We start from the raw sequence: 15,031 nt of genomic DNA on the forward strand, positions 1-15,031 counted from the left end.
TTTGCAGTACTTGCTTACTCGGGTTTAGGGGCATGGCTTGAGCTGAACTCAATAAGTTTCCGGCATAGTGTCAATGCACGCAAAAAAATAATTCATTAGTTAGACACCATTTTGGAAAGGGCATGAAAGGCCACTCTTGCCCTTTACACCTGCAAGAGAGCCATTGGCACAAGTTGGGGGTTGCTGCAACTTTTGCCAATGCAGTTGTCGGACCTTTTACGCTATATGGTGTTGTGGTCTGGTGGACGGCGCTTCAAAAGTCCATCTACTGCTCAATACTTAACCGGATCCAAAGGATGGCTTGTTTGTGCAAAGGGCAAGAAAGGCTACTCTTGCCCTATACAACTGCAAGAGAGCCATTGGCAAAAGTTGGGGGTTGCTGCAACTTTTGCCAATGCAGTTGTCGGACCTTTTACGCTATATGGTGTTGTGGTCTGGTGGACGGCGCTTCAAAAGTCCATCTTCTGCTCAATACTTAACCGGGTCCATAGGATGGCTTGTTTGTGCAAAGTGCAAGAATGGCCACTCTTGCCCTATACAACTGCAAGAGAGCCATTGGCAAAAGTTGGGGGTTGCTGCAACTTTTGCCAATGCAGTTGTCGGACCTTTTACGCTATATGGTGTTGTGGTCTGGTGGACGGCGCTTCAAAAGTCCATCTTCTGCTCAATACTTAACCGGGTCCATAGGATGGCTTGTTTTTGCAAAGGCCAAGAAAGGCCACTCTTGCCCTATACAACTGCAAGAGAGCCATTGGCAAAAGTTGGGGGTTGCTGCAACTTTTGCCAATGCAGTTGTCAGACCTTTTACGCTATATGATGTTGTGGTCTGGTGGACGGTGCTTCAAAATTCCATCTACTGCTCAATACTTAAACATATCCAAAGGATGGCTTGTTTGTGCATCACAGCCGCACTGAGGACGACAACATCTGAGGCACGGAAACCAATGCTTCATCATATGCCTCTGGACATTGTGGCTACCCAAATTGCAGCGACCACTGCCGTGAGGTTAAGAGGACTTTCTCAATGGTTATGTGGCGGCCACGGACACTGTGTTATCCTTGACACAATATCCAATGTTCCAGGCAGTGTGGATTACACCCTATCTGAGCCGCTTTTTATACCCTCCACCATAAGATGGGGGGTATACTAATTTCGTCATTCTGTTTGTAACTACTCGAAATATTCGTCTGAGACCCCATAAAGTATATATATTCTTGATCGTCGTGAAATTTTATGTCGATCTAGCCATGTCCGTCCGTCTGTCCGTCCGTCCGTCCGTCCGTCCGTCCGTCCGTCCGTCCGTCCGTCCGTCCGTCCGTCTGTCTGTCGAAAGCACGCTAACTTCCGAAGGAGTAAAGCTAGCCGCTTGAAATTTTGCACAAATACTTCTTATTAGTGTAGGTCGGTTGGTATTGCAAATGGGCCATATCGGTCCATGTTTTGATATAGCTGCCATATAAACCGATCTTGGGTCTTGACTTCTTGAGCCTCTAGAGTGCGCAATTCTTATCCGATTGGAATGAAATTTTGCATGACGTGTTTTGCTATGATATCCAATAACTGTGCCAAGTATGGTTCAAATCGGTCTATAACCTGATATAGCTGCCATATAAACCGATCTTGGGTCTTGACTTCTTGAGCCTCTAGCGTGCGCAATTCTTATCCGATCAGAATGAAATTTTGCACGACGTGTTTTATTATGATATCCAACAACTGTGCCAAATATGGTTCAAATCGGTCTATAACCTGATATAGCTGCCATATAAACCGATCTTGGGTCTTGATTTCTTGAGCCTCTAGAGTGCGCAATTCTTATCCGATTGAAATGAAATTTTGCACGACGTGTTTTCTTATTATATCCAACAACAGTGCCAAGTATGGTTTAAATCGGTTCATAACCTGATATAGCTACCATATAAACCGATCTGGGGTCTTGACTTCTTGACCCTCTAGAGGGCGCAATTCATATCCGATTGGAATGGAATTTCGTACGACGTGTATTGTTATGATACCCAACAACTGTGCCAAGTATGGTTCAAATCGGTTCATAACCTGATATAGCTGTTTGATTTCTTGAGCTTCTAGAGGGCGCAATTCCTATCCGATTTGGCTGAAATTTTGCATGACGTATTTTATTTTTACTTTCAACAACTGTGTCAAATAAGGTTCAAATCGGTTCATAACCTGATATAGCTGCCATATAAACCGATCTGGGATCTTGACTTCTTGACCCCTAGAGGTCGCAATTATTATCCGATATGCCTGAAATTTTGTACGATGGATCCTCTCATGACCATCAACAAACGTGTTTATTATGGTCTGAATCGGTCTATAGCCCGATACAGATCCCATATAAATCGTTCTCTCTATTTTACTTCGTGAGCCCCAATGGGCGCAATTCTTATACGAATTGGCTGAAATTTTACACAGGTCTCCAACATATAATTTAATTGTATTCCGAACCGGACCATATATTGATATCGTTTTAATAGCAGAGCAACTCTTTTTTTATATCCTTTTTTGCCTAAGAAGAGATGCCGGGAAAAGAACTCGACAAATGCGATCCATGGTGGAGGGTATATAAGATTCGGCCCGGCCGAACTTAGCACGCTTTTACTTGTTGATAATAAATACTGTACCACTATGCCTGATAGAACCGATTGGAACTACAATATCCCTGGTAAAAGAAGTTACATAGATTTCTATATGGATGGTTCTAAACTAAACGACCAGGTGGGCTTTGGGGTGTACTCTCAAGATCTAGAACTGGTCATATCGAAGAGGTTACCCGACCACTGCGGTGTGTATCAAGTGGAGATTTTTGCCTTTAAGGAAGTGGTGGAATGGCTAAGATATAATGTCATTACGACGAAATGTAGAAATATCTTCTCAGACAGCCACTAAATCCCTGGGGAACGCATTTCTGAACACAAAAACTGCCCTCGACTGTCGCAGATCTCTCAACGAGATGACTGAACAGTTCAAAATTCACCTGTTCTGGGTACCGGGCCACAGAGATATCCCAGGGAATTGTAAAGCGGATGAGCTTGCGAGACTAGGAACTACCCTACACATTCCAGGGATAGAGTATGTGGTTACGCCTTAAGCGACATGTAAGCTATGTTTTCAGGACCAGGCCCGAAGGGCAACAAATGATAGGTAAAAATTGCAAATTTTGCCGATGAACATTCCACTAAGGAACAGGGGCAAACTTCTCACATATCAATCCGTTTCAAATTTATATCAGTCCGGTTCAAACTTAAGCTCATTGATAAGGGGCCTCCTTTTTATAGCCGAGTGCAAACGGCGTGCCGCAGTGCGACACCTCTTTAGAGAGAAGTTTTATATGGCACAGTACCTCATAAATGTTGCCAGCATTAGGAGGGGAAAACCAACGCTGAAATTTTTTTTCTGATGGTCTCGCCTTGATTCTAACCCATGCGTTCAGCGTCATAGGCGGACATTCTAACCTCTGCGCTACGGTGGCCTCCATGAATGATAGGTGGTCACATTCCAAAACTACGTGGCCTCATTTAAACTTGAAAAGGTCTACTACTTTGCTGTCATTGGCTAGAACAGACGTCATTACAAATCACTGTCTAATCATAAGACATGCTGATAGACTGAAGGTTGCCAGCAACGACTTTTGCAAAAGCTGTAGGGACATCGAAGAAGAAGAGACTAAAGAACATCATCTGTGCGAGTGTTTCGCACTAGCAGTTAGACGGAGTTCCATTCTAGGTTCTCATTTCGGATGTGAACATTCGCAAGATGTTGGGCTTTTTAAAGCAACATGGATGTTTCAACGGTAGGAACTAGAAGGCATCTTCCTTCTTCTGTTCCTGTGGTATCACAATGGACGAAAACGTCTAAGTGTGTCTGAAGCAGACTGCCACTTAAACCTAACCTAACCTAGACACTTTGTTTACGATATAATTGCAAGAATTTGTGGGGAATACAAAGCATGGGTATTTTTTTAGGGCGCAAAATATGGTCAAACAATCTGTGAGCTGTAGAAATTCTTATTGACTCCAGCCTGGCGCCGTTTGGTGTGGTGTATTGTGTTTGTGGTGTTGTAAATCATTTTTCCCGGAAAACTTCAGTGAGGCACAACCCGCATACCTCAAAGGCAGATCGGTGGAGACCGCCCTTCACGAGGTGGTACAGAAGGTCGAGACGTCTCCCCGACAGAAGGAGTACACTTTGGCACCCTTCTGGGATATTGAGGGGGCCTTCACTAATGTGGAGTTAGGGGCTATAGTCGCCGCACTGGACCGCAAGGGGATTCACCCCTTAATCTCCCAGTGGACCAATTATATGCTTTATGGCAAGATTATTAATGTGAACCTGGGCGATAGTGTGGTCAGAAAGTGGGTGACCAGAGAAACGCCCCAAAGAGGGGTGATCTCGCCAATTCTACGGAACTTCGTGATAAATGAAATCCTGATGGGTCTCGTTGGGGGCGGCACGAGGATTATCGCTTATGCGGACGACGTCGAGCTGCTGGTAAGCGCCAGGTTTCTGTCGACGACCAGCGAGATCGTGGAAGGGTCACTGAGAAGGTTGACGCGATGGGCTGCCAGAAATTGGTTGAGGACCAACCCAGGGAAATTGGAGCTGGTGATCTTCACGCGTAGATATAAGATACCGGAGCTTAGACTCCCGTCCTTGGACGGGGTCACCCTGCGGATGTGGAAGGAGGCGAAGTACCTAGGCAAAGTCTTCGATTCAAGACTGACCTGGAAGAGGAACACCAAAGAAAGAGGCCGTAGGGCACTATGCGCTTTTTACTCCAGCAGGAAAATATTCGATAGGAAGTGAGGGTAACTACCAAAATGATTTATTCGATACATACGGCCATTGTGAGACTTGGAAGCACTTGTATAGTGGAATGCCATAGGCAAGAGGACGCGTGCGAGGGAGTTCGAGAAGGTCGGAGGCGATGCTGGATATGTAGCCCATTAAAGCCTATATTCTGAACTACACCGCCAGGGTCGCGCTCGGTCGGCTGAGGGTGCTCGGCATGCTAAAGGAGGTTAATAGCGGCCATAGTTCGATTTTGGGTGTAATGGATGCGGAGGGTAGACTGAGGAGGATCTCCGATTACCTGGCATCAGTGCCGACTGGAGAGCATTCAAATGCAAATGCAAAAAAAGGCGCAGCGCAGGCAGGCCTGGAGGCGATGCTGGATATGAAGCCCATTGAGGCCTATATTCTGAACTATACCGCCAGGGTCGTGCTTAGGCTGAGGCTGCTCGGCATGCTAAAGGAGGTTAGTGGCGGCCACAGTTAGATTTTGGGTGTTATGGCTGCGGAGGGTAGACTGAGGAGGATCTCCGATTACCTGGCATCAGTGCCGACTGGAGTGAGAGCGTTTAAATGCAAATGCAAAAAAAAAATGCAAATTTTGCCCATGACCATTCCACTAAGGAACAGAGACAAACTCCTCATCTATCAATGAGTGCACACCGATTCAAGTTTAAGCTCAATGATAAAAGGCCTCCTTTTTATAGATGAGTCCGAACGGGGTTCCGCAGTGCGACACTTTTTTGGAGAGAAGTTTTAGATGGCATAGTACCTCACAAATGTTGCCAGAATTAGGAGGGGAAAGCCGCCGCTGAAAATGATTTCTAATGGTCTCGCCAGGATTCGAACCCAGGCGTTCAGTGTCATATACGGACATGCCAACCTCTGCGCTACGGTGGCCTTCGAAGTGAGGGATTTCGCTATTCGATTTCTTTAGAGGGACGAATGGAGGGCGAATGCTGTACTTGAGTAGGATGAGACCTCCATCTACACAGATGGCGGCTCCAAAATGGAGTCAGGGACTGGATTGGGGTGTACTCTGATGCACTCAATATCAATATGTCTTTAAGACTGCGAGTATGTCTTTAAGACTGCGAGTGTATGGTCTTTCAGGCTGAGGTCTATGCCCTTTCAAAGGCCGCAAGAGAAATTCTGGTAAGGGACTTACCCCCCTCGAAACTTAGAATTTATGTGGACAGTATGGCGGCGCTCAAGGCCGTAGGGTCGAGGATGGTGAGGTCGGGGATGGTGAGGCCGATAATGGTGAGGCCGATAATGGTGAGGCCGATAATGGTGAGGCCGATAATGGTGAGGCCGATAATGGGGAGGCCGATAATGGTGAGGCCGAGGATTGTGAGGTCGAGATGCGTGGCGAATTGTTTGGAGTCCCTCGATAGGCTCCGCGCCCACGATGTGACGCTGACATGGGTTCCTGGGCATGAAGGGATCCCAGGAAATGAGAGGGCGTACGAGTGCGCCAGGAGGGGTTTGTCTGCACCGTGCCGTACCAGTCATCGGACTTGCCCACGTGCCATTTGTCGAGCTACTGAACACAGTAGAGGAGATGGCCAGGGCGGCATCGGTGGTGGGACTCGGTTATGGTTGCCGGACTGCAAAGGCGCTATGACCGGTCATCGACCAGAGGAGGACGAGGGAGTTGCTGGAGTTCGTTAAGAGGTCGATGAGTACCTTGAAAGGGGTCATAACCGGCTTTTGGGCCATAGGCCGCATGGGAATGCCGCACAATGACTTCTGTAGGAGTTGCCTCGATGAGGATGAGGAGGAGATTATTGATCACTTGCTGTGTTCTTGTCCGGGTTTGCAGAGATGCAGGCTCTCCTTTCTGGGGAGCTTTTTCTTCTGTGATTTGGGCGAACTTGCGAACGTACCTCTGGTATGTCTCCTGAGATTTGTTGAAGGATCGGGAGGGTTCTGACAGGGGGTTCCATAAGCTCCGGCGTATATACTTCCGTGCTTGAGTGGGGCGGGCGTTTCTTAACCCCCCGCTCGGGTTCTCCATTCCTCTTGTCTTTCTTTTATTCGTATATAACTTCTGTTCGAGGTCTCACATCTTCTTTCTCTTCCCTTTCTCTCTCGAGGGGACCACAATGGGCCAAACTGGCCTCCGAGTGAACTCGTCTTTGGTGGGCAACCTATACCACCTAACCTAATCATCTTCTAAAGTAAAATTTGATAAATTTTCACTTTACATCCTCACACACTAAGCTTTACCCAATGAGTGAGTGACGCTGGATATAAAATAACCAAGAGCTTCCATTTTTCGTGTAAAAAATCATCTTTTGCTGTAAACAAAGCATTTTCGGCTTAAAATAATTTTTTAGTTTTTGCTTATAAGCTATCTACGGACAAAGTTTTTAAGTGGAGATCTAAATTTGTTTGACCGCTATATTGATTTTGACAAACGCAAGGATACATCGAATAAGAATGTAAAGACGATCAAAAAGTTGTATAATTCATGGGATCGCAGAGCGATATTTCGAAGTGTTAAAAACGAAATGGCGATATTATTATACCCCCATCCTATGGTGTAAATATTTCAAACATTTGCAAATTTGTGTATACTGGAGTGATGTCATTGTTCTTGTAGCTTTTTTGTTTTGTTCGAGATTCATTCAACTTTGATATCTCTACAATAAACACATTAACTGATGTATTCCAGTGTTCGAATTGGCAAATGCTTCACTTACATACATTCAGTTACATACATTCACTTACATACATTCACTTACATACATTCAGTTACACACATGCATATGTATATTCACCCCCACTCATCGAATTTCCCTCATCGAATTTTGCAAACGAATAAGCTTTTAACGTTGCAAATGTATGGCGAAAGCACAAATTCTTTAATTAAACAAAAAGCTTGCCATTTTCACAGCAGATCGTTGAACGGAAAATATATGTAATGCCTAGTGGTCAGTTCAACGAAAACCAACATGGCACAGAGGTTATCATGGCCGCCTATAGCGCTGAACGCCTGGATTCAAATATTGGCAAGAATATTAGTAAATCATTTTTCAGCGGTGGTTATCGCCTTCTAATTCTGGCGACATTTGTGAGTTATTAAGCCATGCACAAATTTTTCCTTTAACAGATGTCGTATTGCGGCACGGTGTTCGATATCGAGTGTAAAAAAACCATTACCATTGGATATAAACTTCAATCGTATGGCAGGCTTTAAAGACTTCTGTGAGTCTGTTTGTCGGTCTGTTCGCCTGCCACATTGATGATCTCCCTATGTCGGGTCTTAAAGTAAAAACAACAAACAAGTAAAAATCTGGTAAGTTCGGCCGGACCGAATTTTGAGAACCATCCAACATGAATTCTGCTAAATAACTGCGGCTTGGTAGGGCTCAAGAAGTCAAATCGGGAGATCGGTTTATAGGGGAACTATATCTGGTTCTTGAGCGATTTGGACCGTACTATGCACAGTTGTAGACCGATTTAGGGTCTTAGGAGCATTAATACTCACCACCGAAGGATGGTGGTATATTCATTTTGTCATTCTGTTTGCAACACATCGAAATATCCATTTTGGACCTTATAAAGTATATATATTCCTGATCAGCGTAAAAATCTAAGATGATCTAGCCATGTCCGTCCGTCTGTCTGTTGAAATCACGCTACAGTCTTTAAAAATAGAGATATTGAGCTGAAATTTTGCACAGATTCTGTTTTTGTCCATAAGCAGTTTAAGTTCGAAGATGGGCTATATCGAACTACATCTTGATATAGCCCCCATATAGACCGATCCGCCGATTTAGGGTCTTAGGCCCATAAAATTCACATTTATTAACCGATTTTGCTGAAATTTGGGACAGTGAGTTGTCTTAGACCCTTCGACATCCTTCGTCAATGTGGCACAGATCGGTCAAGATTTGGTTATAGCTGCCATATAGACCGATGCTCCGATTTAGGGTCTTAGGCCAATAAAAGCCACATTTATTATCCGATTTTGCTGAAATTTGGGACAGTGAATTGTGTTAGGCGCTTCGACATCCTTCGTCAATGTGGCACAGATCGGTCCAGATTTGGATATAGCTGCCATATAGACCGATCCCCCGATTTAGGGTCTAAGGCCAATAAAAACCACATTTATTATCCGATTTTGCTGAAATTTGGGACAGTGAGTTGTGTTAGACCCTTCGACATTCTTCATTAATTTGGCACAGATCGGTCCAGATTTGGATATAGCTGCCATATAGACCGATCCACCGATTTAGAGTCTTAGACCCATAAAAGCCACATTTGTTATCCGATTTTGCTGAAATGTGGGAAAGTGAGTTGGCTTAGGCCCTTCGACTTCTTTTTTCAATTTGGCTTTGATCGGTTCAGATTTGGAGATAGCTGCCATATAGACCGATCCACCGATTTAGAATCTTAGACCCATAGAAGCCACTTTTATTATCCGATTTTGCAAAAATTTGAGACAGTGAGTTGTCTTAGGCCCTTCGACTTCTTTTTTCAATTTGGCTTTGATCATTCCAGATTTGGAGATAGCTGCCATATAGACCGATCTCCTGAATTAAGGTCTTGGACCCATAAAAGGCCCATTTATAATCCGATTTCGCTGAGATTTTACACAGTGACTTATGTTAGGCTTTTCGACATCCGTGTCGTATATGCTCAGATCGGACAATATTTCGATATAGCTACCAAAAAGACTAATATTTTGTTCCACATATTATCTGATTTCTGATACACCCAATTGATCAATTAAATTTCAAAGACATGATGCTTCTTTTGGGCAAATTGAGCCATAGGTTAGGTTATCTTGAAAAGAGGGTGTGGATATTAACCCAGCCTATGCCACTATGGACAAACACCTAAGCCATCATTCGGCTTGTTGTGCACTCTAAATACTAAAATATAACCCAAAAAAAAAAAAAATCTTAGAAAGGAAATCCGTGCTGCTAACAAAATCCCTAATTGTTCTTCATTCCACGACCTAAAGTCGCTTCAAGTTTGATATTAAATCCCCTCCTAAGTGCTGGTGATGTTAGCCGCGAAAGCCGGCCAATGACATGGGAAATGCGACCTTAAGTCCCTTCAAGTCTGATAATAAATCCCCTCCTAAGGGCTGGTGTTGTTAGCCGCGCAAGCCGGGCAATGGCATAGGAAATGCTCCAGCGTCTCATCATGTTCCCCATATGCCATTCACATTGTGAATCTATTTTGCATAAGTTTGCTCGTTGTCCTATGTGTCCTTACCATAAACAATACTGATCCCGTAACCTTCAGTATTAACCCCGTCTTGTCAATATGCGGATCTCCCCATAGGATTTTCATCGTTCTTCTGACCGTTTCACTGTTCCACAGTGTTACAAGCGATCTCGCTGCCTGAATCTGAATCGGAAACACCACCTTTACATAAAGGCTGGGAACGCCCATCCCTCTGGTTTATCCGTCTCTTCCTCATTCGTTAGACTGACAACTGGATGTGCGCTTGAAGCATTACTCTCGCCTACAGATGCCAAGGCACGCAGACCTATAGGAGGGACGGACAACAGGCTACGGTCTGAAGGTTTTTCATAATAGGTAGCACCTATTCCAAGATACAGATATTTTTCTTTGAGGATAATTTTTTACATTTTATACCCTCCACCATAGGATGGGGGGTATACTAATTTCGTCATTCTGCTTGTAACTACTCGAAATATTCGTCTGAGACCCCATAAAGTATATATATTCTTGATAGTCGCGATATTTTATGTCGATCTAGACATGCCCGTCCGTCTGTCCGCCCGCCGCCCGTCCGTCCGTCTGTCTGTCGAAAGCACGCTAACTTCCGAAGGAGTAAAGGTAGCCGCTTAAAATTTTGCACCAATTCTTTCTACTAGTGTAGGTCGGTTGGTATTGTAAATGGGCCATATCGGTCCATGTTTTGATATAGCTGCCATATCAACCGATCTTGGGTTTTGACTTCTTGAGCCTCTAGAGGGCGCAATTCTTATCCGTTTGGAATGAAATTTCACACGACGTGTTTTGTTATGATATCCAACAACTGTGCCAAGTATGGTTCAAATCGGTCCATAACCTGATATAGCTGCCATATAAATCGATCTTGGGTCTTGAATTCTTGAGCCTCTAGAGTGTGCAATTCTTATCCGATTAGAATAAAATTTTACACGACGTGTTTTGCTATGATATCCAACAACTGTGCTTAGTATGATTTAAATCGGTTCATAATCTGATATAGCTGCCATGTAAACCGATCTTGGGTCTTGACTTCTTGAGCCTCTAGAGGGCGCAATTCTTATCCGATTGGAATGAAATTTTGCACGACGTGTTTCGTTATGATATCCAACAACTGTGCTTAGTACGATTTAAATCGGTTCATAATCTGATATAGCTGCCATATAAACCGATCTTGGGTCTTGACTTCTTGAGGCTCTAGAGTGCGCAATTCTTATCCGATTGGAATGAAATTTTGCACGACGTGTTTTGTTATGATATCCAACAACTGCGTCAAGTATGGTTCAAATCGGTTCATAATCTGGTATAGCTGCCATATAAACCGATCTTGGGTCTTGACTTCTTGAGCCTCTAGAGGGCGCAATTCTCATCCGATTTGGCTGACATTTTGCATGAGGTGTTTTGTTATGACTTCCAATAACTGTGCTAAGTATGGCTCAAATCGATATAGAACCTGATATAGCTGCCATATAAACCGATCTGGGATCTTGACTTCTTGAACCTCTAGAGGGCGTAATTCTCATCCGATTTGGAAGAAATTTCGTACAATAGCTTCTCTCATGACCTTTAATATACGTTTCTAATATAGTCTGAATCGATCAATAGCTTGATACAGCTCCCATATAAACATATCTCCCGATTTTGCTTCTTAAGCCCCTACAAGGCGCAATTCTTATCCGAATGGACTGAAATATTACACAATGACTTCTACAATGTTCAGCATTCATTTATGGTCCGAATCGGACTATAACTTGATATAGCTCCAGTAGCATAACGCTTCTTATGCAATATTCTATGTTTGTCTAAAAAGAGATACCGCGCATAGAACTCGACAAATGTGATCAATGGTGGAGGGTATATAAGATTCGGCCCGGCCAAACTTAGAACGCTTTTACTTTTTTCATTCTTTTACATTTGTATTTGCTTTTATAAACATTGAAAAAATTACGTTATTTAATCACTCAAATCGACAACCTTCAACATGATACCATTTTCTGAAGCCAAAATGAAGCCTCCATTTTGCATTTTCAAGGGAATTTCCGTCTGAGGACAGCATTCGAAACGATAACGACTTAATAATGATGCCAAACCAACTTTCATTTGCATTTTACCAAATCTCAGGCCAATGCAATTTCGGGGTCCTTCGCCGAAAGGCATAAAAACACAGCTGTGGCGTTTACTGCAGACACTTGCATCAAAATTGCCGGGATTGAATTCATTTGGATGGGGAAAATACTGTGAATCGCGATGTATAGCATCAATGGGGATAAGAACCATGGTTCCCTTCTCGATAATATGCGAAGAGTTGGGAATGTGATAGTCCTTGCGAGCCAATCTAGTTATATAGGATATGGGTGCATACAGACGTAAGGTTTCTAAAAAAGGTGTTATAATTATACCCTCCACCATAAGATGGGGGGTATACTAATTTCGTCATTCTGTTTGTAACTACTCGAAATATTCGTCTGAGACCCCATAAAGTATATATATTCTTCATCGTCGCGACATTTTATGTCGATCTAGCCATGTCCGTCCGTCTGTCCGTCCGTCCGTCCGTCCGTCCGTCCGTCCGTCCGTCCGTCTGTCTGTCGAAAGCACGCTAACTTCCGAAGGAGTAAAGCTAGCCGCTTGAAATTTTGCACAAATACTTCTTATTAGTGTAGGTCGGTTGGTATTGTAAATGGGCCATATCGGTCCATGTTTTGATATAGCTGCCATATAAACCGATCTAGGGTCTTGACTTCTTGAGCCTCTAGAGTGCGCAATTCTTATCCGATTGGAATGAAATTTTGCACGACGTGTTTCGTTATGATATCCAACAACTGTGCCAAGTATGGTTCAAATCGGTTCATAACCTGATATAGCTGCCATATAAACCTATCTTGGGTCTTGACTTCTTGAGCCACTAGAGTGCGCATTTCTTATCCGATTGGAATGAAATTTTGCACGACGTGTTTTGTTATGATACCCAACAACTGTGCCAAGTATGGTTCAAATCGGTTCATAACCTGATATAGCTGCCATATAAACCGATCTTGGGTCTTGACTTCTTGAGCCTCTAGAGTGCGCAATTCTTATCCGATTTGAATGAAATTTTGCACGACGTGTTTTGTTATGATATCCAACAACTGTGCCAAGTATGGTTCAAATCAGTCCATAACCTGATATAGCTGCCATATAAACCGATCTGGGGTCTTGACTTCTTAAGCCTCTAGAGTGCGCAATTCTTATCCGATTGGAATGAAATTTTGAACGACGTGTTTTGTTACGATATCCAACAACTGTGCCAAGTATGGTTCAAATCGGTGCATAACCTTATATAGCTGTCATATAAACCGATCTTTGGTTTTTACTTCTTGAGCCTCTAGAGGGCGCAATTCCTATCCGATTTGAATGAATTTTGACACGTAGTATTTTGTTATGATATCCAACAACTGTGCCAAGTATGGTTCAAATCGGTTCATAACCTGATATAGCTGTCATATAAACAGATCTGGGGACTTGACTTCTTGAGCTTCTAGAGGGCGCAATTCCTATCCGATTTGGCTGAAATTTTGCAAGACGTTTTTTATTGGTACTTTCAACCACTATGTCAAATAAAATACAAGTCGGTTCATAACCTGATATAGCTGCCATATAAACCGATCTGGGATCTTGACTTCTTGAGCCTCTAGACGTCGCAATTATTATCCGATTTGCCTGAAATTTTGTACGACGGATTCTTTCATGACCATCACCATACGTGTTTATTATGGTCTGAATCGGTCCATAGTCCGATACAGCGTTGTTTTAATAGCAGAGCAACTCTTTTCTTATATCCTGTTTTGCCTAAGAAGAGATGCCGGGAAAAGAACTCGACAAATGCGATCCATGGTGGAGGGTATATAAGATTCGGCCCGGCCGAACTTAGCACGCCTTTACTTGTTTTAAATAGCATAGGACAAAATTTATTTTCCAAAGTGTATTACCTGATATAACTTGATCCAAATAGCCCATGGCCTGTATGGCCTCAAATGTCAATTCACCTTGATTCTCTCTAAGGGTATTCACAATTTCCTGCCTTAATTGTTGCTGAATATCTTGATGGCATGCCAATTCGTATAGACAAAAAGACATGGTGGTGGAGGAGGTTTCAAAGCCAGCAATTAAAAATGAAAATAATTGGGCAGTGATTTGTTCCAAGGTCAGACCCTGAGACAAATCAATAGCCCTGCACTCAGCCTTAAACACATCCTTGTCCTGAGCTTTTAGTTCTATCAACAAATCCATGAAATCCTTTCTCTTAATGTTATTTTCAAAACGTTGTTCCATGATGTGTAGAACCAATTCTAGAAAATATTTCGTCATATCATCTCTGAAGAGTTTCATGTGTAGTCTCTTGGCTATGCCAGGATTGGTTAGTATAAATTGCTCCACTACGGGATGATGGCGCCTGTTGGTGAACACCGAGTTAGCCATTTGGCGAAATTCTTCTTGTGGATACCTGAGACAATCGGAGTCAATGCCAAAAACTGTATTGCCTATGACGTCGGTGGTGTAACGACCACAAAGATCTTTGATTTCCAAGATATTACAGTTATCTCTATGTTCTGCCATGACCTCTGCGAAATGTTTGGCCACCTTGACCACAGTGGGTAACATGTATTTCATTTTGGATGAAGTAAAAGTGGGAGATAATTTATGACGCATTGCATGCCATTCTTCTTCCCCCAGTGCTATCAAATGGGCCGATAAAGGATCTTCTTCAGCATTGTTGTACATTCCGCGGTTGGAGAAATTTACAAAATCCTTTACCAGAATGTGTTTAATCAGATTCAAGTCCACCAATAACACTGCTCTCTTCATAAATACATAGATGCCACCAAAGGCTAGTCCTTTGGCTTTAAAGTGATGGTACAGTTGTTGGTTGACATCTCGAAAATGGTAGCTGCTGCCAAGCCCCTTGTAGTTACCCAGCAGCGGCAATGGGGTTATTTGGCATATGCCTTGACGGCTCCAGTAGGT

The 15,031-nt window shown here is 43.3% G+C and overlaps 1 protein-coding gene across 1 annotated transcript; it reads right to left on the reverse strand.

Moving 5' to 3' along the window:
* Positions 1–11,948: 11,948 nt before the first annotated feature.
* LOC106083655 (probable cytochrome P450 6a14) lies at positions 11,949–15,031 on the reverse strand (the record flags this gene model as incomplete). Its single annotated transcript, XM_013246800.2, has 2 exons — positions 11,949–12,402; positions 13,996–15,031. Coding segments are annotated over 2 exons (1,458 nt in total), but the record flags the coding sequence as incomplete, so codon positions are not given.

The sequence above is a fragment of the Stomoxys calcitrans genome, chromosome 5 (assembly GCF_963082655.1).
Source record: "Stomoxys calcitrans chromosome 5, idStoCalc2.1, whole genome shotgun sequence".
NCBI classification, from domain to species: Eukaryota; Metazoa; Arthropoda; class Insecta; order Diptera; family Muscidae; genus Stomoxys; species Stomoxys calcitrans.